The sequence below is a fragment of the Lissotriton helveticus genome, chromosome 9 (genome assembly GCF_964261635.1).
Source record: "Lissotriton helveticus chromosome 9, aLisHel1.1, whole genome shotgun sequence".
NCBI classification, from domain to species: domain Eukaryota; kingdom Metazoa; phylum Chordata; class Amphibia; order Caudata; family Salamandridae; genus Lissotriton; species Lissotriton helveticus.
Genome location: NC_136070.1, coordinates 278481606 through 278507741, shown reverse-complemented (window position 1 = coordinate 278507741; position 26136 = coordinate 278481606). Strand labels below are relative to the sequence as shown.

The 26136-nt window shown below is 45.5% G+C and overlaps 1 protein-coding gene across 11 annotated transcripts in view; it reads right to left on the bottom strand.

Moving 5' to 3' along the window:
• The window catches only part of NRXN3 (neurexin 3), a 2205897-nt gene that overhangs the window by 1701635 nt on the left and 478126 nt on the right, over nt 1-26136 (bottom strand). For 6 of the 11 annotated variants that reach the window (XM_078659982.1, XM_078659983.1, XM_078659984.1 and 3 more), the window contains exon 1: nt 2242-2539. Coding sequence is in view for 2 of the 11 variants with exons in the window: in XM_078659992.1 (XP_078516118.1) it covers nt 2242-2543 (302 nt within the window). In the remaining 9 variants the exon portion in view is untranslated. Of the gene's footprint in view, nt 1-2241; nt 2544-26136 lie in introns of those variants that run through there. The other 5 variants (XM_078659988.1, XM_078659989.1, XM_078659981.1 and 2 more) reach the window with 2 other exon arrangements.

The window sequence follows — 26136 nt, the reverse complement described above, 5'->3', positions numbered from 1 at the left end:
GTGAACTTGAGTCTACTGCAGGTTCTCGCTTCAACTGCAAGGGAAGATTTTGCAGCAATTTGTGTGATTGGTGAACCCTGAAATCTTTGGCTACCATTGCTTCAAAGTCATCATTACCTCAACTGATACTATTTCGCATGGCTGCGTCTAGAGTCAGAATGTATTGGTGTCAATTAAGAGTAGTCAGGAGTAGTAGCTTCTACCCGTCTTGCCTTTTAGTACCCCTGACAAAGTCCAACCTCTTGCTGACCAAGGAGGCCCTCAAAGGAGCAGCAGGAAGCCAAAGTAAACTCCTTTGTTGTGCTTTTCCTGACTCCTCAGAAGCAAACTATACGTTTCTGAGGGTCTTAGGCTTGGGCAAGGGTTCCAACCTATATATTATCTGGAATCATAACTGGAATGTTGGTGAATCAATGTTTTGTGAGAATAGCAAACCAAACTAGTAAAAGTAATGGTTAGGCCAGAGTCATAGCTAAGTCAAAGCTCAAGGTGCAGTAATGGTTAAGTCGAAGTAATATTCAACTTGAAATCTTGGTCAGGTCAAAATAATGGTCACATTGAACAAACTGTCAAGTTGAACTATTGTTTATGTCGAAGTATTGGTCTGATCGGAAAATTTGTTACGTTGAAATAAGATTGAAGATGAAATAATGGTCAAGTCGACATAATGGTCAAGTCAAAAGAAAAATGGTGCCTCAAAAAATGGTCTTGTTAAAGTAATGGTCACAATAGTGACGATGGAGGTATTAACATACCTCAGTGTGCCCTGACTGCCATCACATCACTGTTCTATTTATTACCAGTATTCTTAAACTTAACAGACATCTTGAAATACACTACAGATCAAGGCGCTTTACACATTTGCTCTACAGAACTGTCCAACTTAGGTAAGAGTGAATTTTCAAATATTGCCAAAAAGTTCTTGTAACAAATGTCTGATAGTGTCCCAAGTACAGAGCAAATGTACACAAAAAGTAAATATTAATTTCTTATCAGTTTTCAATTTATTTGATTTAGTTCTCATAATTTCCTTTGTCTTGGGTGCTTTGATGACAAGGGTTACTAGAATTCAAAGCCAGTTTGACTTTGGATACGACTGAAATTTTGGGAACCTCATTCTTAATTACGGCTGGAAAAAGCATAGTGATTTTCTAATATAATCATTGGGACTGCTCTCCTCAGGACAAAGAACATATACACTGTCTCATGAGAGACAGGAAACAGATAGAGAGGTGAGATGAACACAAACAGAATGCGTAGACAGGAGTCTACCCAGAGGCTGATTGAGTATAGAGAAGAGACATATAATCACAATGACACTTGGAAAATTAGGATAGGAAGCTCAAAGAAGCCTAATATGGGCTATGTACTTAGGAAGGGCTGATATTGAACTCATGATGGACACAAAGGGTTAAGCTTCTGATATTTCATTTTCTTTCAGATCACTCCTAATGTGTAAGCTCCGACTCTCTTGACTGTCTCAAGAGGTATGATCTGCTTGGAAACAGAAACTCTACAAACAGCTAGAACAGCATCCTACCTCCTGAGGAGAACCTCAACACAAAGAGCTCAGCTCTTGAACAGTGATACAAATGGTGAACATTCAAATGGATGAGAACTGAAGTCAAAAGAAAGTAGAGTACAAAGACAGAAAAATGAGCATGGTGTTGATTATTCCTCTGCAGAGGCCATTTCAGAATGAATCATAGAAACAGAACTCTGTGTTGAAGATGATGAGCTGAGATATTCATCTCAACCCCGTGTGCTATCAAGGTTTGCCTCAACGAGATCTAAGGCATTTGGACATGTCCTCAACTGAACATGGGTGCATCTTTCTCTCTGAGTGAGTCTTTTCCTTTGCAAGTTAAAGGGTTGACATTAATACTATTTTAATGTGTTCCATCTCTTAGCCAAATTGATATTGCTCAGGTAATCTTGTGTGTTTTTTAGTAAATGGTAGGTTTGCTCACTTTATAGTATTATCACTCCATTTAGGTTATGGGAGCTCAGTTAACCACCAAACTTAGAGCCCCAAATAGTTAGGTTTGATGTTGTTCCACTCCTAATATCTAAGTCTAAACCACCAAATTATTTTACATTGGTTCAGAGTAGACGTTCCCTGAACAATCATGTGTGATCACATTCCCTCTAGTCTTCCTTACACACACACTATTAATTTACACTATCAGTGTAGGATGGTGCTGAATAGCATTCCATAGGCCCTCTCTGGCTCGTCATTACCTGCCGCAGGTTGCGTGTCACCTTCACGTCGTGCCAGGCATTGTCGTTGAACTTGCCGTTGACTGGTTCCACAATGGCTTCAAAGGCGCCTGAGCCCAGATTTATGACGAGTGAGACGGCGCCGTCCTTTAGCGCGAGGTTCACGTAGTCAGCTGACTTGCCCGTGTGCAGGATGAGCCCGTTGCGTTGCCAGGTCTTGAATGACAGTGTGATTTCGTCGCTGCTGCTCTGGATCGGGTTCTGAGACAAGTCGTAGCACAGGTACTCCGAGCCACGGAATGTGGCCACGTTGTCTTCTCGCGCTGCATAAACAGAAGGAGAGAGGCTTATCAGCGGGTATCACCAGTAAGCACTCCATATGTACACAATTCATAAATGAAAATGCCACTCAATTGAACTCCACTTTAAACAGTGAACACAGAGTAGTAAAGCAGCATGGAGCAATTTACATATTTACAACAACCCAAAAAACAGAGACGCACATGTACTAGAAATTATTGCACTCCCAAAATAAGTATTACTGCCTTAAACTCATTCTGCATTGATCTTCGCAGTATTACAGAAGTGAGTAGTAACTGGGAGCATGTCAATTATGATCACAGAGTGCCTAAAAGATGTTCACAGGACTTTTGTCAGGAAAAGAAAATATTACTTCATATCAATGGCTAAAGTTTGACACTACAGTACGATGCTTGAATTAAGTAAATACGTCCAATGCGTGATGTTGCAAAATATTAATTAGGACACATCAGATTACCAGAATTTCCAAACCGAGATATCAAAGACAAAATTATTAACAGGTAAAATGTCCCAGACTATGATTTCTTGTTGGCTGATAGAATTAAAGGTGCGGTATCTTAGTAAACCACTCACATATTTGCTTTCCTGACTCATATCAGGTAATCATTTTGCATCTGATGTCTGGCCTCGGAATGCTGGTGTCATTGTACCAAAGCACTGTCATAGAAGAAGTGACGTCGCACAGCGTTTGACTCCGCCCCACAGCATAACAGGTAGTGATGTCAAACATCCTTCAATCCTGATCTGCCCCCTTAAAGCTGCTAAAAAATACATTAAATGTAGTAGTAACTTCAGAATCTCACAGAAGCCGTCTATAGGGGTCAGTTGTATGACACAACCATTTCCCATTCGCTCCTTAACAACGCAGGCAGAACAACAAATGTTTCTGAACCACGCATTCCATTTACAACACAAGTCATTACAACGACTTGCCTTAGGGGGGTGCTGGACTTTGGCATAGTATAACTTACTATTCCAACTCCAGTCACCATAACAGTAGGGAAAGCGTTGGGATTTAAATTCCAACGCCGCTTGACCTAACGCATGTCGTTGTAACGACTTGCGTTGTAATGTAATGCATGGTTCAGACGCATTCGTTATTCTGCCCACGATGCAAAGGCAACCATTGTTTGGCTGTCGTTGTATTTGCTGTTTCCCATAGGGGTCACGTGGGAGGTTGCTAGGGTCACAATTCCCTACTCATTCTCATATATATTTGCCATCTTTGCCATCAGATGCGGAGCACACAGAATGACTAAGCATTCGCTCCTAGCTGATTTCCCTGTGGTAAAGATGGTGTGCATAGCCTTCGTAATCCAACTCTCAGCCCATGGATGAGGTGATTCAGCAGATGGCTCATCGAGTGCAGATGGACTCGGGGGCATAATAAAAGTGACTGCTATCCTTAAATGCTCTCTAGGACTGGGTCTCTCAATCCTAGGCAGATTTTGCAAATATTGAAGGGATACTTTTGCAACCAACTATAAGAATCCGACTCTTTCATAATCTAGACCCTGCTCTAATAATACTTTGTTGTACCTGGCCCTCTATGCATGGTCACCCCAAACGTTTTGCCTTCACCCCTGCTGTTTTTCTGAATTCGATTTTGTTGGATTTAAGATTCTGCACACTTTATCAATGCTATCCTCACTGCTCTGTAGGGGGCGGGCCTTGCTGCTTGGAACAATTATGAGGAGTCTTCATAATCACCTTGCTTTTACCTCAGAAGCCATGGAGGACACTCAGCTCTAAAGTTGATAAAGATAGCTCACTGGGTTACCTAACTGCTGCTGTGTTCCATGTGCTTCCACTAATTCACAGATTCGAATTACAACACAGCTTGCTTAGCCTATCACTGGTCCAATATCAACAAATGAGTCTCATTAATAAACAAATGAGTCGGTTTAAAATGTAAAAAGTGGAATTAAAAAAAGACAAGCATGCTTGTTAGACCTGTGAGGCTTAGGGTGGTCTTCCGCCAAACTTTTTGCCTTCTTCCTCCATTTTTGCTAATCTCGTTTTTGCTAGCCTTAGGACTCTGCACACTTTACTCCTGCTATCGAGTGCTAAAGTGCATGTCCACACTTCTTAAAACATGGTAACGTTTGCTTATACCCAATTTGCATATTTAATTTACTTGTAAGTCCCTAGGTAGGTGGCACAGTAAATGCAGAGGGCCTGTACATTAAATGCTACTTGTGGGACTGTAGCACTGATTATGCCACCCACTCAAGTGCCCTGTAAACAAGCCTCAGGCCTGCCATTGCAGCCTGTGTGTGCAGTTTCAAAACTTTCATTTTGACCTAGCAAAATAAATCTTTAGCCTGGCTCAAACCTTTCTTTTTAATACATATAAGGCATCCCTAGGGTAGGCCCAGGGCAGTTCAGAAAGCAGTGTGCAGTATACTAAAAAAGGTGTACTTGTACTTTTAAGTTTTTACCTGACCTGCTTGTAAAAAACTCTTACATTTGTTTTTCACCACTGCAAAGTCTAACACTGGAGTTACCTTATTACATTTAATAAACTGTAATTTTCAAATAGAAGCAGGTACCCAGATCATGTTTGGCATCTTTGGAATTGTAATGAAAAATTCTAAATTATGGTGGTCAAATTTCTAATCATAATTTTGAATATGCCACGTTTAGAAATTTGGAATTGTCCTGCCTCAGTCATTTAGAGCCTGTGGCCTGTACCTGGGGCACATGATTGGGTGTAGCTGGTAGTTGGACTCTGTGTATTCCTCAAAGACAGCCACACACAATAGGGAGCTTAGATGAGCCTGGTTGGGTCATCACTAGCAGGATGGGAGGGAGGAGATGGGCACAGCGTCACTTTCACTTGATATGGTTATGTCCTGCCACCACACAAGAGGCTGCATCCCTCCTATAGTTGGTCTAGAGCCAGTACAGTGGAGGCAGGGTGTCTTGGGGCTTCAAATGGAACTTATAGAAGTTTCTTCCCCACTTAAAAGGCATAAGTGGGTATAAATACTGCACCTTAGATACCACCACTTCAGTGCTCTTCTGGACCTGTGGATACTCTGCCGGGAAGACAGACTGCTGTGCTGCTGAAGGACTGGCACTCTGCTGGACTACTGCACTGCTGGACTACTGCTTTTCTGAACTGCTGCCGTGCTGTGCTGACCTGCTGCCTGCTTCCCTCTTGCCTGAGTGAGAAGGACTGGACCTGCATCTCTTGAATCCAAAACCCAAGAGTGACTCCAAGGGCTAGCTGGCTGACATCCTGACTTGAGCCTCAGAAACAGAAGGCTCAAACAACCTTGCTCCTGGACTCTGCCATCTGTGAGTCTACCCTGCCAAGTGGCACCACCCTAGTCCTGGACCCTTGAAAGTTGGCCTAAGGTGCTCTAGCAGCCTCTGTGGATCCAGCAGAACTGACTCATCTCCACTGCTGCACGGCACAACCCCGAGCAGAACCGATGCATTGCCGTTACTAAGTGGATAGTAACCGCCCAAAAAACTTACACCACACTCTGTTGCAGCATCTGAAGCGCTGCTGCATGACACAGCCTCAGCTTAGGCCCTCGCATCCTTCATCAACGGCAGCCTGGAGGATAATTACAGACTCCGTATGACAGCTCCTCAGAACCAACGCATCGCCCCTACTTCATGGTATATCCTCGACTCCGGACTTCACATCAGATGACAGGAGCCTCAATGACGATGCAGGACCACAACCTCGTCACTCCTCGTAACCGACGCATCGCTTCGGCTGTGAAACATATCGATTTGATACGGATCCTCGCACTGCTCCGCAACCAAGATCTAAGGTACTCTGTTCAGCTGACCTAACTGGGTCCCTGTAGCTGGCCGTCACTCCTTCACGGTTTGCCTCAATTTGTGACTTTGCCCCAGTCTGGCATGACCAGATACCAACAGTTGGCGTTTAATGCCTTTTGGCAGTGTTTTCCCAAAATTCTTTAAATTTTAATACTTCCAGTTCTACTAATTAGATTTTTGTCATTTTAGTCTTATTTTATTATTAAAATTACTCTATTTTATAATTCTGCTGCGGGCTCCTTTTGTGGTGAGTTGCCTCTGAGATAAGCCTGACTGCTCTGTGCCAAACTATCCAAGGGCTGAGTACAGGTTAATTAAGGGTCTGTTTGTGAATTCACCGTGAAAAGATTTGTGGTGGTTCCTTGAGAAGGGCCTCCCCTCCCAACTAGTAACCCAATTTCTTAGAATGGAGAATTCTTAGACGCTGGAACAGAGTGTTGAGCATTATATTAGGATAAAGTACCCCCTGCTGTACTTTATAAGGATATTGCAAGCAACAAAAGAGTTCCATAGCTATCTAAATGAACACGCCTGAGTTCCTTTATAAGGTTATGAAAACTCTGTGGTCACTTATGATATCCTTATCATGGAGGGTATGGGTACTTTATTCCGTATAATATAAGATCACACCATAACCTTTCACACAAACCACTTAAATTCCTGATGCATAGGTCTTTCATATGAAAGAGAGAGCATGTTTGCATATATGAAGAATAACAATAGAATCTGTAGTGCAAAATTAAAGACGTCAAAAAAGCTGTTAGATATTTTTGCAAAACAATATTAGAATCAGTTTAATGCAAGTAGGTTTTTCTTATTTATTTTTTTTTACATCCACAGTAGCTCGGAATGTGTAGAAACATGCAGATTTTCACTTTTCCATAATTGCCTAAGGAGTACAAAAAAGAAACATGTTGCCATAAATATCCCCCTTCTGCTTGTCACTATAAGCTATAAAACAAAAGAAAGAAAAGCAACATTTTGTTTTTTTTAAACAGCTGCTTTAATTACACTTTGTGACCTGACCTGCCTTCCCCCTCAGCTGCTGTCTATGGCAGTAAGCATTGTGACTTCTGAACTCAACTTTAATAAGTTATTACAGATGATTTCTGACATCTTTTCTTTATAATCGGCAACTGGGTGCTTCACAAATCGCCTATCATAAAGAAATTAGACACAGGTTTTTATTCAGGGATTGCAGAATCTCTTGTATAATATTGCATTCATATAATGTTTACTACCCCCAGACAAGGCAGGGTAGTTAGGTAGTTTAGGAAATTGTTCTAATTCTAAAATTTAGGGAACAGTCTCTCATTTGTAATGTTGGGCCTGGATTGGCAGAAAGCTGTATTAAACAATGTGGTATAACAGGCAGGGCTCAGGCTAATCAACGTAAAATTGGACCAAAACACATGTTGACAAATGATTGACACCGAAAAAAGCGGAAGTGAAGTCACGATTGATGGTGCTACCGTGTCGTTACCGTATGCTTCTACTTGTGAACACCGCCCCCTCAGTTCCCAGACTCTACTTACTGACTCTGCATTTTACAAGTTTGTGGGGCGTGGGATCACTCAGTTAACGCCCTCACAGAGGGGCCGCGTCCATTATTGCCACTGGCGCAGCCCAGGAGAAGCGCCTTATGGACCAGGGGCGTAACACAGGCCCCCGCAGCCCACGCGGTGCGGGGGGTCCCTAGCTCCAAGGGGCCCCCTCGGCACTAAACTCTGGCCGGGAGAGCTCCTGATTGAGCCCTGAAGGGGCCCTCCTAAGTACCGTGCAGGGAGGCCCTCTCACTTTTCGTTACACCAGTGTTATGGACGCCGCGTCCCCGCCAAGGTCACCCACCGCACAAGGGCAGGGGGTGAGTCGAAGCCAGACCAGCCTCCATGACAGCTGCAGGTGCTATACAATGGTCCAGTGGTCGCCTGTATGGATTTCAACACGGCGACTGCTGTTTTCAGCGTCCAATTATTGGCTGTGATTACACGCTAGGCCTCTGGTGGCCGATCGTGCGATGGCGAAGACCAGCACATATCGCCGCTCTCCCTCCGCGGCAGCCATCTGAGATTGATATCAATTATAACGCGGCAGAGTGACAGGCAATTACTTTATGGAAAGCAAGTGTTGCCCCCTGGATGGTTCCAGAGCACCCTCAGCCGCATGCCTGCGGTGTCGGATATTTCAGCGCGCCTCAAGAATTCTGAGAGGCCTGAACCAAAATATGAAATGTTTTTAATATTTTGTTTTTAACCGTGTGCTCACGTTTATTGCTCCCACGATGTGAGAACATTTCCCTCTTCGATTTGCTTGCTTTTTGATTTCCACTCACTGACCTCTGAATCCCAGAGACCCGATAGGATGGCAGTCCAAGACGTGTACATTAGCCAGTGAGGGCTACTCCAGGCCACTTCGAGTCTACCAGCCCGGAGTCAGCATCACTTCACTTTTTAGTGTGCAAAATGGTCACTGGAACCAGGGGCTATTCCATCAGTACCCATTTAACTCTAAGAGGAGTTCTGCAGCCAGACCTTATATCATCACAACAAAAGGGTAGGTAGATATTTACAGCTAAGACTGCTCGGTTACCTTTGAGTTCTAAGGTACCATTAACTCCTGATGCTTTTCCCTAAAAATGTGTAAACCAAAGGGAAGGGGTTTTATTTTTATTTTCCCCAACAAAAAGTGTGATGAGTGGGTTTGGGGTTGCCATAGATTCAGTAGCTTTAAAACCTAGTGATAGAGTGAATGGGTGAGCTTGAAGTTATACAAAGACGTCATATTGAGGAAGTGGGCCTGTGTCTCAAGCAATGCACTTTTCTTCCCTCCTCTTTCTAGAGGAGCTTAACATTCTGGCATCTCATTGTTCCCCAGGGCTCTGCCCATGCTGCTAGTATTTTTACAGCAGCATCATTGTGTTTTGCTTGTGTTGCTTACATTCCCTTTGATAGTATGGCACACATATGGTAACATTGGCTTCTGTCGCACTTAGGCCCCCATTAGGATGGCGGGCGGACTTTGCCCGCCCGCCATCCCATCGTGGAAAGGGACCACCCGCCACAAGGGCGGGAGTCCCGTGGGGGAAAATAGGATGGGTCTGCCACAGTGGTGGGCGAATCCTGTATTTTTAACATTGCGGCGGGCGGTGCTGATTGCACCGCCCGCCACAATGTTAAAAATACATGTTGTGCATTTTAAAGCACAACGTGACAGGCACCGCGCGGTGCCTGCCATGTTGTCCTTTGAAATGCACCCCCCACCCCCCAGAATCAAAGTAGACTCTGCATGCCTTGCCATTGGTAAATGCCCATCCAAATATGGCTGGCGGTATCTGATAGACACCGCCACCATATAAACCCTTTTCCACCCCGGTCGCCTTGCGACCGGGGCGGAAAAGCGCCGGACGGTCTTTCCGTCTGCCGCGGACCCCCCAGCCATGCTAATATGGCAGGGGGTCATTCCGGCATGGATGGCATGCGGATCGCAACCGCCGGCCTGGCGGCGGCGATCTGCCTGCCATCCTAATGGGGGCCTTAGTCTCCAGCTTTACCCTCCAAATCCTAATCCAAATGTATGCCATTAATTTAGTGTCTAAACCCTATAGTATCTTCCTGTTTCCATCACCAGGACTTATTTAACAAGGTGGAGAAAGCAGAGTTTTCAGTCTTAATTGTTTCCAGATCTGCTGTCTTCCTTGTTGGGGGTGGGCATATCTTTCCAAAGTTGTGCCTCTTATGTAGTGTAACCACCTCCGTCAAAGTCATAACACACAGTGTTTCCATTCCTGGACTTTTCTGTGATGGCCTAATGCATCCTGAGTATTGTAGTCTTGTATTGTGTCCATTGAATTATTGGACTGACAAGCCTGGAATCTGTGATTTTTAATTGAAAAGTTCAAGACTGCAAACTGTGTCCATAATGGCCTGGAATAAGGTGGCCACCTTACCCTAATGTTAGCATAGTCCTACCCATCCATTCCCATGTGAAGCACTTATCATGTACAGCCTGGTTAGGCGCACATCAATTATCCTCGAAGTGCATCCCAGCCAATGGAATTAGTCGAAGGTTCCAGACCTACCTGGTGTAACCATTTATGGAAATTCACAATACCTGGAAATTAATCCTGGAGCCAATGCAAAGCATGAATGATGGGACATAAGATGGCTACACCTGTCACTGCTCTTACCACGTATTCTCAATCCTATGAGGCCTACAGCAGCATCTTGATTGTCTTTAGAAACCAACTGCAACAATCATTGATTCAAACTGGCAATGCCATGATCAAAAATGTCCCAGGACTCTTCATTTTCAGTACAGAGCTTCCTGACCAAGCAGGTGCAATAAGTGCAATATTTAAGTAAAACATGAGCTGATCTTCAAAGGATAAAGAGGAATCAAACAAAAATACCAACATTTTAACTTTTGTGGTTATAGGGTTGCCAGCTCCTTCAAACAGGATGTTATAATAAAACCAGACAATATAATGTATTGTGTTTTGCAAACCTACCACTGTCAGTACAGTGTGTAAGGTTTTATGGTCCTGTGAGGTGGCTTTGATCCATGTTTGAGTAATCTCCACCCATCCTTCAGATCCCCAGAGAACATGGTGATATTATCCATGGGGATGGTGGAGAAGGAGGAACGCCTGGCTTGGGCTTGAACTCTCAAGAATCAATTTAGACAGAGCTCCTACTTGTAGTTGTACTTGAATGTTGCTCTGTTTTAAAACAAAGTAAACAATTTTGAATGGGCCATTATACTTATTGACTTTGTTAATGTCTATGTTATATGGTTTTTGATACCAAACTTAAAACCATCTATCGAGTTTCGGCATTGATTGATTGCTTGACCTCTGATACCATGGATGAGCCAGGCAAGCTAAAGAATCGTCGTCTATCCTCCATATTTAGACTGTCCAGCATGTGGGTGTGTAGGGTACAATGAAACAGGAACTGCCTTCAGAGCCACTAAGAGCTTTGTGCTCCCTACAAGCAATTGGGGAGCAATCGGGGCGTAGAATGGCAAGTATTGTTTCTGTTTCTTTTCTTAGGCATGAAGGTATTTCTGTTTTTTCCATTAACAAGAAGTTGTTTTTTTTGGGAGTTTGTAAGCATAATATTCTAGTGTTGGAAACCTTGACCTCTTATGTGTCTCATCTGTTCTGTTAGGACTCACATTAGGACCTCGCTGGATCAGAGTCACTGTGATCAAATTAATCGTGGACAGATCATGCATGTAATTCATTCTCTAATACACATGCGTGGCCACCTTCAAAGGTCTTGCTTTTTTTGAGGTTCAAGGATGCCTCAAGGTGGAGTTGCATCTTCCATGCTGTCAGGTTGAATAGACGTGAATGGTCCATTTGAGTTTCAAATGGATTGACATGCCAGTACCTGTGGATGGACAGAAAGGGGAGTCTAGCTAGGGTGTTCAGATGTCCAAGATTTGCTGGGACATACTTGGATTTTCATGTTCTGTCACATAAAAAATATGTAAATATGCAAGATGTACTGTCATGGAAGATAAGCCTTCGTTTGTACCTCAGGGAAATTCATATAGAAGCAATTACATCAATTTTTTTTATCAAAGTGGTAGTTAATTTTGTTTTCTCCCTCTTCTTTGTTGGTGAGTGCTAGCTGGTAAGTCATTTTGTGCTCCTTAGTCAATGCAAAATGGTAGTCCTATTTTTATATCTTACTGCTTCTCCTGGTTTTTGGTTTTCAAAGTCTGATCACTGCAGGTGGGGCATAGTCAGTATTATATGTTCTGTGTTGCCATGGCAGTTATCAAAGCATACATGAGCAAACCGACGGAGCACAAAGTAAAATTAGCATGAAGAAAAATCCCTTTTAATGTATAAGAATGCAGAAGAGCCATTCGGCCTGGCCACTGAAATTAAGAATAGGACCACTTGCTCAAGCAATAACAACTCAGAAAACCAGTGCAATAGTTCAGTTGAGTGCTGGCTGTTTGCAAGATACAGGTCATAGGTTGAAACCCCAAAAGATCTTTCCAGGATAGGTAAAATAATGAATATTATGCTAATGCAAGAACACCCATTACTTAAGTGCAAATATTCAATTCTGTTTGTGTTACAAGCTATATAAATGAAAAATATTATTATTAATGAGAGCTCCCAGTATACATTGTTTTTGGTTAACATTGACGCATGTCCTGGCAATGATGTAGTTGCAGGCAAATATTTATTGGGTGACCCTTAGGCAGCACAAGCTCTACCATACTGTTGGAAAATGGTCCTCTCTGCAGGGTCAGCCCCAAAAGTTTTGCCTTCCTCCTCCTCTTTTTCTGACCTCATTTTTATTGGCCATAGGACTCTGAGCACTTTACCACTGCTAACCCGAGAAAAGGTGCATGTGCTCTAGCCTCTAAACATAGTAATATTGGCTCATACCTATTTCTCATAATTAATTTATGGATAAGTCCCTAGTATAGTGCACTACATATGGACAAGTGTCTTGTTTTAACATACAATGCTTGTTCATTCTCAGCGCAGTAACTGTGTGTGTGTGGAGATCTGAGCACATAGTTTGTGTTCCTCCTCCAGTAAATATAGCCTTCATCATGAAGTGTGCACTTTTGCGCCAGCTGCGTGTCTGTTTTATTAGATCTTGCGCGTCGGTATCTCTTCACATCACCCATGCACATTACACCCTGTTAGAAATATTGTGCAGTGTGAGCGAAACACATGCAAACACTGTATGAAACCAAACACTTTAGAATTCAGTCAGTAAAAGTGTTGTGTGGGGAGATCTTACAGAAAAATATGATCCCTTTATTCACTTTCTGAATTATGGAACAGCCAGCTGGCGACATACAGCCACTGCTGCTATGAGGGAGACGGTATATTCAACAACAGCATGTTTAAGATCAAGATTCTGAATACTGTACCAAGAACCATACTTGCCAATAGACTCGATTATTGCGGGCTTTATTTTAGCTGTCTCCTGCCTGAAATTGCAATTTTTGCAATAGAAGTCAATGGGGAATTTTCAATCTCCCATTTTTTTATTTTAAATCTCCCACGTCCCTGTCCTAAAATGTTGGCATGTATGCAAGAACTACTATATTGTCTTGACCGTGCATTATCATTGCTTCATTTCATGTAGAAAACTCAACAAAACACATTTAATAAAAAAAAAAGATTCTGTATTTTAATATAATTGAATTGACAAGGATTCTTCTGTGGCCCTAGGCTTCCGTTCAGAAGGTGTCTTCTTTCTAACTACAAAATGGCTGCCCCCGCAGACGAGGCTGTGGTTGCGCATGAGAAACAGAGCAGGGGCCATTTTGGCCTCCTCTGCGGCAGCACAGCCCCTCCTTGTCAGCCTATCCACAGAGAGCACTGGGCCTAATGACTCCAGTCGGATATGGTGCTTGGCTTATCAGCAGCGGACAGACCCATTTCTGACAGCCGACCTTTCCTGCCACACTCCAAATACAATTAGCCTGAGGAGGCAGGCGGCTGAGGGCGGGAGGTGGGGTTCAGGATGGGAACATGAATAAAAAGAAACAATACACATTAATAAAAAATAAAAAGAAGTCTGAATAGCTGTGTTAGACCGCGCCTCATTGCTGTTTTCTGAACAGCTGTAAAGTAAGGGGAGGGCACGCAGAGAGGGGATTTCACCACAGGGAGCAGTGAAGAGTTAATGGCTGCCATGATGGTTGAATTCTGTTCTCTAGACATGGGCAATGTGAGTTGTTGCTCATACGGAAAGGTGAATGGTCTGCTCATCACCCGGAAGGAGAAAGAAGAAACAAGGCATTATCCTCAATGAAACAGCTGCAAGTCAAAACGGAGGCATCACCGAAGGAAGACAAATGCGCTTCCCTCTAACTCAATACATTGTTTTCACGCTCTAATGCTTCAGATCCCATGACATGTTGAAATGGGAGAGCCACCACGTCACTGTAACTTTTGCTGCTGTTTTCATCTTTTCCACCATCTCCCTTGACATGGGTATTTTTGCAGCATCGGCAGGAGGGTGGGAACGTATTCCTGGGTAACCTTCACAGCGTGCTGTGCGGCAGTCTGTGTCAATTTCCAAGCAATGCCTCGGTTGATCTGTTTGTGCTGTAGTCCGTTTTCACTGTTTAGTTCATGTCTAGTCTTCACTGTTTAGTTTCTGTTTGGTCTAGTTTGTGCAGGCAATCAGGGGGAATGTGCTCCTTCCTGTGATTGGCTCTGATAATGGAAGAGACATGAATGTCTGCTGGAGGTGGAGGGGCTGCGGATGTCAAGCATTTATTGTGCTTATGAGAGAGCGCAAACTGACCTAAATGTATGAGTGCATCACACTTACCCGTAGTAAGCACAAATCATGAGGAGAAATGCCATGAGTGCTAGTAGTATCTGCAATTATATTCTGAATGTATAGCTAATGTAGAGATTTAAGAAGAAGTGGAACTAATACAGAAATGTGTGACACTATATGATTTTATTAGATGTGATTATTCCTGAATCCATGTCGTGTAGCTGCTAAAATGTAAGATGGCATGTGGTTAAACGCAGAATGTGGTAGGCCTCAGGGCCAGAGCTAGAAGGGAAGGGGAAGGTGTTTCTTTTCACGATATGGATTTCACTAATGTTTTGGTCATTGCATTAATGGGCCATGATTTATAGATGTGTTTACTGAATAATAGAATAAAAGTATTAACATGCTTTAATTAATGAAGAAGTTGAATGCTATAATCATTATGAGAAATGCTGTAGGCCTGAAATGTTTTAACATTGATTTACACGTACTGGTCTGGGCCGAGAAATGTTGCGAACCTTTTTGGAAGTCTATGAGAGTTGGGATCTTGGCTGCAGATGTCTGTCTGCAAGAGAAAAGGGGGGATCCAATTATAAATAAAATGAATAGAGGTCTGTTCAGAAGACGGCCCAGACATGGAGGAGGGTTCCGGAATGTTTTAAGGGGTATCAGCGGGCCGGAGAAGAGTCTGAGAAGCAAGGTCAACTCCAACGTATGAGGCCCAATACAAAGCAGCATGGAAAAAGCCAGAAGCTACACCACGTGAGGGGCGTCTCACGAGGGGCGTCTCAAATGTTGTTGACTGTTTTGTATTAGGGACAGCACCCCTGGGTGGAGTTAGAGCAGATGCCTGAGGACCCTTTAGAGAGCGGATGGGTAGGCAGAGAGGGGTCATGACTGGAGAACTATAGGTTTTCACCAAGAGACTAAGAGTGAGTGACTTCCTTTGGGGGTCATTCACTGCTGACACCTTTTGTTAGGTTGAGACTTGGTTAAGTAGGGATACCATCTAGAGCAGGGTAGGGACAGCCTAACCTGTGTGTTTTTCCTCCAACTTAAATGAAGGAGAGATCTCAATATGCGTCAATGCTGATAGCTTTATTATTCTTAGAACTTGTGTTGGTAATTTCCGTTGCTCGTCTGAGGGCTTTCAGAGAGCACATGTATGTAGTTGGACCTGTGTATCTCGTGAATCTCATTCTGAGATGCCTGTATCTGCAGCTTATCCTAACCTTACAATAAACTTTTGAAAGCTAGAAGTTGTTTGTGATCTTTTGGAGCGGAGTCCTTTATTGGGTGAACTAACTTGGTAAGAGATGCACTTTCTTCCCTCAATGACAGGCAACAAAGGTTCAGTCGACCAGATCGAGGTTTAGATCAATAGTGATAAGGTATCGATCAAAATCTCGCCCTTCCAGTTGGTAGCTATAGAGGATGGTTGCCTTCTTGAGGACGGTGACCTAGGCCAGGTTAGCTTACCCCAAGGCCCCTAGAGATCGATGATCGGAAGAATCGCCCGCCGAAGAAGATCCGGATGACGTGAGACAGAAAAAGCAGCAGTATCGGTCGAGAGTGAGTATAAAGGGTCATGCGTGTTAGATTGCGGTGTTTTTGTATTGTATCTATGTTGTAATGTCTGGCGGAGTTGAATGTCTGTAGAGTGACTGTGGAACAGGTTGTGAGCGCGCGCAACCGGTGGAAATCTTAAGTTCAAGGAGAGCTTAAGTGGTTCGGGTGTATCGGACACCCAGAGTAATTGTCAACTAGTGTGAAGGGGGTCATGAGGTACCATTGATCACCCGAAAGACCGAGATAGGGGGAACGTAAGAGTGAGTGCGTGAGTAACGGACGCTGGTCGGAGGTTACTGTGTGTGTAAGCAACCTATCAGAGAGACGATAGACATTTCGTCAGTTGTGTTGACAATTACATATAGACTGTGGACGTACAGTCGAGGGAAGTGACCGCTTGGTCGGAAGTAGTCATTTTTCGGTGTATGAATGGGACGCATGCATGACCGGGAGACGAGTTGAGAAAGGAGGGGTGCTGCTGCGAAGCGGAGAAAAGTGACGTCAGGAAGTGTCGCGCTGTGATTGGCCGACCGGAGAAAGACCGCGCTGTGATAGGCCAGCTAGCAAAGACGTCAGAAAGTGTTGAGCTGGGATTGGCCGACCGGAGAAAGACCGCGCTGCGATAGGCCAAGTTAGCAAAGCCGCGCTAGGATTGGTGGATTGTCATCAGGAAGTAAACAGAGTAGCGAGGCTGGATATTGTGCGTATAATTATGAAGTGTTTTAAATGGCTGAGAGCGGCGTTTAAAAAAGAGAAGCGGGGATCGGATGAAGGGGAAGAAGCCCCGCCGGAGGGTACGCCGGCTCGTTACATGGCAGTGAATGTTGGGCTGCATACGATCCTTTGGATAACAGAGTGGAGTAAGATTACGGAAGGAAATGAGGAACTGACGTTCCCGAAGTACGGGACGTTCAGATTAGAGGTGTTACATCGATTAAAATCAGTCATGACCTCAATGAGACCCTTGCCTAGACCGACTCAGTTTGAAGCCCTTGATGCATGGATTAGGGCAGCGCATGTAAAGAATATGAACAGACGACAAGAAAGGGTGAAACGATCGGTAAGGGCAGTACAGGATGCCAGATGGGATGCGGATGCTAAAAGATGGAGAGTGCATAACATGGAAGTCAATAAACTGTACCCAGTGTTAGAGGTGCCCGGAAATAAAAGCCCCCTAGAAGAAGATGATGAGAGCGAAACAGAGGACAGCCTGATAAACAGATTATTGACAGACAGGCCACCCCCGTATAATAGAGCAGGGGGAGAGGTCAAGCATAGTGAAAGAGAAAAGGGGGGCAATGCAGGAGAGCATGGACCGCTTCCCAGTTCAGAGTGGGATCCTGAGGCAAAGAAAGAGCTGTCCCAGCCTAGTCAGGTGCAACAGGTAGTCGGGAGGTTTGTGGTACAAAGAGCGCCGGAAACGGAGTGCGCCACATCCTACGCATTACCAGATGCACTACAGGTACCTGTTACCATAGGTCCTATAATATCGATATATGACCCAGAGAGAGCAAGAGGGGAAGAACGGGTACGGAAGGACGGAGAAAGAGCAGAGACGGCAAGGAGGAACGATACGATCAATTTCCCAAGTCAGATGCCGATACCAAGAGAGTGGAGCACCCCGGTGCACACAGCAGGGGATCCAGGAGGGGATCCTGGGGGCCCTAGATGGCCAGTGGATATGAGGGGATCTGGACGAAAATCCTTTCAAGAGCTAAATGAGTACATGAAGAAGTGGGATGAGGCAGTGGAGGCTCACAAGAGCATCATAGCTGCGGAAGCTGGAAGGGAAAGTCAGGACAGCAGAGCTCGGACTCACTGCGGGGCTGGGGAGAGCAGCCCGGAGTGGGACTGGAGAGAGAGAGATAGTAGGGGAGTCACCCATTGGGCCCGGAGTGGAGATAGAACGGACCTGGAAAACGGGGGCCCCGGGAGTGGAGGGGTGGCGCGCCCAATACTCAGTGAAGGGGAGAGGAGAACGCAAGAGTACAGAAACAGCTTTAAGTGTACCCACTGTGTGCCCGGCACCAGAGAACAGGATGGGAGTTGTGAGAGGTCGCACCATAGTCCCTGTGATGACGGACACGAGCGCAGCCCAGGGAATATGGGGAACCAGGAAGGATCGTATCGGATACTGAGCGATACTAGGCAAAGGGAGAGTAGCAACCAAAGGGAAAATAACAGAGAGGCGTACGGTGAAAGGAGAGAAGAAGGAGAGAGTGGGCAGAGCAAGAGTGGGGGTAACAGGTCCGTGTTCCATCACCTTCCAAGATCGGATGGCCGAGCATGGGACCTGGAGAGATGGGAGCAAGGGAGAGCACTCATTAACTCTCCCGAGCCCAAACGTAGAGCTCGGAGTTGGGATGGTAGGGAGACCAGTGAGCCCCCTTCGAAAGACATATTGCGAGCTGAGATAAAAGCCAAGAGACTCGATGTCGCCAGCTTAAGGTCAGACCTGGATGACATGGTAGATGGTACCCTGCCTTTAGAAGGAATGGAAATGTATGAGCAGGATGAAATACTGTATATGGCAAAGGACATCACTCGAAAGGCGAGAGCAATCCATGAGAAGTTAGTCGAACTAGCAGGCAAATATATGGTGGACCTGTCAAGAACCAAAGCATTACAGGGTAACCACAGGCTACATTACACAGATCGAGACCTAGATGAGAGGAGAACGATCGGGCTGAAAACGCACATAAGGGAACTGATCACTGGAATAAGGACATGGAGGGCACTAGATAAGTGGGAAGAGAGGTGGTCCAAGAAAGGGACCGTCAGGAGAAGCACGCTTGGTACGACACCAGGAAGGCTGCAGGGAATAGGAGCATACCCTTTGCGCGAAGTCGCAAATGGGAACTATGTGCATGTCCCTTGGAGTAGGGGAGATTTAGCTGCTTTTACCACCTCCTTCCCCAAATTGCGGGAAAACCCAGTGGAGTGGTACAAGCAAGTTGAGAGATTTGTAAAAATCTCAAAGGTCCTATGGATAGATCTGAACACGCTGTTTGACATTGTAGTACCAGGAGATCTGTGGACAGCATGCAAGGTTAGCGCTGAGTGGCCCACAACGGAGCCGGAGAGAGATGCTAAGACTAATGGGCCGTCCGAGATTGTGATGGCAAAATTCGAGAGAGTGATGACTTGGCTGAAAGAGAAAGTGCCAATGCAAGACATAGATTGGGTCAGAATAGACCGAACTAGACAGGAACCCAAAGAGACAGTCCACGAATATTACGAGAGATTGCTGAAGGCGTTTAAACAGTGTAGCGGTCTGGATGTAATGGATCCAAAAGACATAGGGCAATTTGTGTCCAAGTTCGTCCTGGGACTGAGACCGGATATTAGTTTAATGATTCAGCAACACTTGATTTGTTGGCAAAATAAACCCCTAGACGAAATACTGAGATATGCCAGGTACTGCTGTGATGAGATAGACTCCAAGGCTAAGAAACTAAAAGAAAAATTGATGGTGGTACAGATGCAGGCAGCAGGGAAGGGGGGACAGCAGCAACAGCAGCAAGGAACAGGTACAGGAGGAAAGAAGCAGTACAGTCAGAACAAGGGCAATGAGGAGAGTTCCACCTTTAGACCCAGAATAGACATAGCTGCCTTGAAGAAAACGACTAGGTGCCACCAGTGTAACGAGGTGGGACATTGGAAACGCGAGTGTCCCTACAATGTAGAGATAGGAGAACAAGAGATAGAGGAGGAAGAGGTCCAGAGCGCGCCTACAAGAGGGGTGACGCCATACCAGGGAAAGGTGCTCAAAGGGGGGGGGGCTCCTCCCCGAGCCCAGTTCCCGCAACCTCCCCGAGTAGGGACTATGGGTAAGACCTATAGACAGATGCCCCTGTTTGTAGAAGGAGAAGAGTGCTATTATGTGGACCCATTAACCGGACAGAGAGTGGAAAGAGAAGACTGCACCCTCGGGGCAGCCTTGGAGGTGGACCAGAGGGGACCCTATGTCGAAGCAGAAGTAGCAGGGTGCCCCACGACATTTCTGGTGGACACAGGAGCCACTAGATCCACGATCAGATCAGCTGCAGTTCCAGACCTGCCCATGTCTGGAGAGACCATACAAGTGGTGGGGGTCGCAAACAGGAGAATAACCAGCCAATTGACAGAACCGGTACAGGTGAAAATAGGGAAGTACAGCGATGAGCACCAGTTTGTGGTTTGCGATTCAAGTCCTGTGTGTCTGCTAGGCAGAGACCTGTTGTGTAAATTGAATTGTACAATATACTGTACACCTCAGGGAGTGGAGGTATTGACCAATGATGATGACGCAGACTTCAAAGTTGCAAACTCAAGAATATGCGTGGAGCTGTACCCTACTTTGACAGTAGATGAGCTCCCCTGGGACTTGAGAGAGACAGTGGCACCAGAAGTATGGGACTTCACTGGGGAAGAGATTGGATTGGTCAAAGGGGTGGACCCAGTGAAAATTGTAGTGAAACCGCATGCTGAGTTCCCAAGAACACCCCAATATAAATTGACTCCAGAAACGATTGCAGGCATAAAACCCGTGATCGAGTCCATGATTAAACAGGGAATACTGAAAGAAATCGTGGGTAGTCCATGCAACTCCCCGATTATGGGTCTGCAGAAACCAAATGGGAAATTCCGGATAGTGCAGGACCTCCGAAAGATTAATAACATAGTCGTTTCGTGTTGTCCAGTGGTACCGAATCCATCAGTGATACTGTTTCAGATTCCATTCCAAGCTGAGTGGTTCACTGTGATTGATCTTTGTCAGGCTTTCTTTTCGATCCCTCTGGACGAAGAAAGCCATTTTCTTTTCGCATTTAAGCTGGAAGGTCGCGTCCTAACATGGTGTCGTATTCCTCAGGGGTATACAGAAAGCCCATCGATCTTCAACCAGCTTTTGAAGAAAAATCTTGAAAGTCTAGTGCTGCCCCAGAAGTCAGTCCTGGTCCAGTACATAGACGACCTCCTCGTGGCGTCAGAAACAGAAGAAGCTTGCAGGGAGGACTCCATTGCTTTGTTAAATCACCTAGCTGCCAATGGGCACAAGGTGTCCCCGGGAAAGTTGCAGTACTGCCTGACAGAAGTGCAGTACTTGGGACACCGAATAGAGAAAGGCAAACGAAAGGTGTCACCAGACAGGATAGAGGCGATCATGAAAATGAATGCGCCTAAGACACAGAGAGAGGTCAGGATGTTCCTAGGGATGGTGGGTTATTGCCGACAGTGGATCGCGAACTTTTCACTGAAAGCAAAGCCCTTGCAAAAACTGACGCATAAGGAGGTGAGCGATCCGGTACCATGGGACAAAGACTGTTTGATGGCATTCCTACAGCTGCGAGAGGACCTGTGTCGTGCTCCGGCATTGGGAATGCCTGATTACAATAAACCATTCTTGCTTTACTGTTGTGAGAGAGAAGGTTGCGCGTTGTCTGTGTTAGTCCAAATCCATGGGAATGCCCGTAGACCAGTTGCTTATTTCTCGGCTACTTTAGACCCAGTAGCCGCAGCGTTGCCCGGATGTCTCAAATCCGTTGCTGCAACGGGTGTCAGCATTGAGAGATGTGAAAATATCGTCATGGGGCACCTGTTAGAGGTGTACGTGCCCCATTCTGTTGAACTGTTGATGACCAGGACCAAAACACAGCATCTGACCAACAGCAGGCTCACGCGCTATGAGCAAGTTATTCTTGCTGCAGAGAATGTGACCCTCAGGAGATGCTCTGTTTTGAACCCTGCCACCTTGATGCCACTCCCAAATGATATCGAGGATGATGATGAATGTACAGACCATGACTGCCTCGATGTGACTGAACTATGCACCAAACCCAGACCCGACATCGTAGATGAGCCACTGACCGACCCAGACGAAATTTTCTTTGTCGATGGCTCATGTGTAAGAGACGAAGTTGGGCAGTTGAGAGCAGCTTACGCTGTTTGTACAATTACTGGAGTTGTGGAAGCTGGGTGCCTGGAAGGAGTACACTCCGCTCAGGTAGCCGAGATTATTGCCTTGACACGTGCTTGCTTGGCAAGCAATCAAATTCGAGTCACCATATACACCGACAGCCAATATGGTTATGGGGTGGTTCATGATTACGGGCAGTTATGGTCTCAAAGAGGGTTCATGACCTCTTCAGGCTCTCCCATTCGCAATGGAGAGTTTGTGCGCCTGTTGTTAGAGGCGTTGCAATGTCCAGCAGGTATCGCAGTTGTAAAGTGCACCGCACATACCAGAAATGTGGACTTCGTCTCGCAAGGCAATAGATATGCCGACGAAGTCGCGCGGTATTGCGCGGAACAAGGGTACTCTTTCACAGAGGTGGAAGTGGGTGGAATAAATGTAAGGACTGAATTAGCCATGATATTGGAAACTGTTGATACTTGGGACGAACTGACAAACATGCAAGAAAATGCTCCTGATTTTGAAAAAGAAACATGGGAAAAGGCAGGATGTGTAGTGGGTGAGTCCCATTTTTGGGTCTCAGCAGATGGCAGAGCAGTGTTGCCCAATGAGATGGTGAGCCCAATGGCCAGACACATACATGGTCCCGTACACCTAGGGAGAGACGCTATGCTGAGAGTGTTTAGACAGACCTGGTACAATCCTAAGTTTAGAATAGCAGCAGAAGCAGTGTGCCAGCGTTGTGTGACCTGTCAGCAGCTGAACGTAGGGAAAAGAACACCAGTTGCACTGAGCCACATAGGAAGGTCTGGAGGTCCATTCAATCGAATGCAGATAGATTTCATTGAAATGCCGAGGTGCAACCGCCTCCGCTATGTCCTGGTGGTTGTTTGTGTATTCTCCAGATGGGTTGAGGCATACCCTACACGTAGGTGCGACACCCTCACAGTGGCCAAGTTACTGCTTAGGGAACTCATTCCGCGCTTCGGGGTGCCGGCCTCTTTGGAATCAGATAGGGGAACGCATTTCAACAGCGAGCTTGTGAAGATGATTTGTGCGGCTCTGAACATAGATCAGAAATTGCATTGCAGTTACCGACCAGAAGCCTCAGGAATTGTGGAGCAGATCAATGGCACGATCAAAGCCAGAATTGCAAAAGTGTGTTCCTCAACGACCCTGAGTTGGCCTGACGCCCTGCCATTGGTCCTCATGAGCCTTCGTAGTACCCCAGACAGAAGAACGGGGTTGTCACCACATGAGGTGTTAATGGGAAGAGCAATGAGGCTGCCATCTGTCCCAACTACTGCACTGTTAAATATCACAGATGATATGATCCTGGACTATTGTAAGGGGCTGTCTGACGCCATTCATTCTGTGTCCCTTCAGGTGCAGGCTGCCGAGGTTCCATCGTGCCAGGGCCCGTGCCATGACCTGTATCCTGGGGACTGGGTCCTGGTGAAAAAACATGTGAGAAGGAGCTGCCTGGATGTTCGTTGGCGTGGGCCCTTCCAGATCATCCTGATCGCGAACACGGCTGTGAAGGTGGGAGGCCTGCCCAATTGGATCCACGCGTCACATACGCGAAGGGTTCCAGCACCTCTGGAAGAAACAGCTCCTCTCTCGGATAGACGTCCAGCAGAGGACCGAGAAGCCATAGAGGGGGCTAGCCAAGCTGTAGAGGTGCCAGCGGAAGCAGGGAACGAGTCTGACCAAGCTGAGGACGGTCAGTACAACAGCGAAACAGACGACGCTACAGAAGGAGAAAGTAGCTGGGAGTACGAGTCAGACACTGACAGGTCTGACAGAGAGCGAGAACAGACAAGAAGGAGAAGGAGTAGAAGGGCACGTGGAGAAGCTAATTGGCCGCAAAGAAGGAGCTCTAGCCTGAGGTCAACTCCAGAGATAACCCTTCCTCCGATATCAGAAGACTCAGACCCGGAAGAAGGTGCTCAGGGCGCTGAAGCACCGGACCGAAGAAGGTCAAGAAGAGTGCGTGTGCCTAGCAGAAGATACTCCACCCCTGAGTGGACATATCTGGCGACAAATGTCTTTGAAACAGGAGACAGGGAGGATTCGAGCGGTGGTGGTGTCCAGTTCTGAGCCCATCGTCACCGTGGAAATACGACTGTTGGTACCCGGAGTCGAACAAGAAGGGTCACTAACATTCATGCTCCCCAGACCTCCCCGCCTCAGCAAGTTAAAACACATGTTTCTCTCAGAATTGCAATTCCCCGACTTTGGTACAACGATAACAGCCCATGAAGAGCACAATCTTCGTTTGGAAATACTGAACTTTGCTATCGAAGCTGCAGGCACAAACCTGATAGTAGATGCTTAAAGGACTTTGTAAATAAAGCGAGCAGAACAAGAAGATTACCTAGCGCCCAGGAAGCAGAGAATATTAGGGACCTTCCCTTGAGTTGATGGAGAAGGGCTAGGGTTGTCTTTATTGAACTGTTACAGGACCTTTGCGAAGAAGGTTGTCAGCTTCCAGTTGTGTGGATTCTAAAGACAAAAGGAGTAAAAAGAGACTGTAAAGGAACGAGAAGAAAAGAACTTTGTGCCAAGATAAGAGAGAGCTATATTGTCTGACGAAATGGAAGCCGGCACCCAGAACCGCAGAGCTAAATGTATAATAGGTACACTAATAGTAGGAGTGATAATATTAATAGCTTTAGTGGTAACAATTTCTTATGTAAAGGGACATGAGGAAGAGGCGAAGGTAACTGATGTGAAATCTGTAGAAACGCTTACACCCACTGTTGCTGGTGAGAAAAGGGAAAACACTCAAGAGAAAGCGTTATTAGCTGCAGAAGCCCGCAGGTTACACGTAGATGAGTCCCAAGGAGACTTTAGGTCAAATGCTTATGCTAAACTCTTATATGAATACGTGGATGCCATGGAGGTTAAGGACTGTTACGTCTGCATGCAGTTGCCGGCGTCTGTAGATGAAGGCATTAGATATCATCACCTCCCGCTGACATATGGCATTACATGTAGCTTATTGCTTAGTATATTTTATGGGAGAGATAGTTTTGAATACTATTTCTCCAACTATGATTCAGTGTTGCCAGAAGTCCCAAATTATAAGCAGATGAACAAATGGGACTACTGGAAGAGTGAAGACAGATTGGCCAAGTTCTTCATTCCTTGGATTACCTTAGATACTTCACATGCCCGTAGAAATAACCTGACATGCAAAGTGTCAGAAGTCGAGAAGAAGTTCATAGGGCAGGTGGATGATCGTTACAGGAGACAAAAGATTTTGAAAAAATCAGGACAATGGAAAACAGATTGGACCGAGGAAGAGAAGGCACACAAGAGAAAGGGTAGTAGTGGTCCAATAGCTTTAGATAAGACGCAGAGAGGAAAGCTATGTCTTCACCGAGCCAAAACGTATTACGAAAATGTATACGTGGGAGAAGTCAGCTGTGAACATGCTTTCAATATAGAGTACTATACTAAAGATTTCCTGAAGGGAATGCAAGTGATTCCAAATGTGTATTTTGTATGTGGAAGAAATGCCTACGTGAGACTACCTGACAACTGGTATGGATCATGTTACCTAGCAATTGTCTTCCCCAAAATATATCATGCACAAGACTTAGAGATCATCGAGGGCAAGACATCATCGAGGGGAAGGAGAGATATAGGAGATGCAGAAATGGTTGGAGATGTCTTTGGAGCTGTGTTCCCTCTTTTGGGACTAATCCTTAATGATGTTAAAATTAGACGACTGGCAACAGTCGTCGACAGGTTGTCTGCCAGCACTGCTCAGTCCTTAATGCTGGTAGAAGGAGAGATGCAATCGATAAGGGCTATGGTTCTTCAGAACCGTCTTGCGTTAGACGTCCTACTAGCAAAAGAGGGCGGAGTCTGTAAGGCTTTGAAGGTCCAGGAATGTTGTACCTACATTCCAGACAATTCAAAGCCCCTTGAGAAAGTTATTAGGAACATAACTGATATTCACAAGGAGATCGAAGACTTGAGTAGAGAAAATGTCTGGGAAAAGGTGGGCCACGGAATGAGTGAAGTTGGAGGGTGGATCTCCACCCT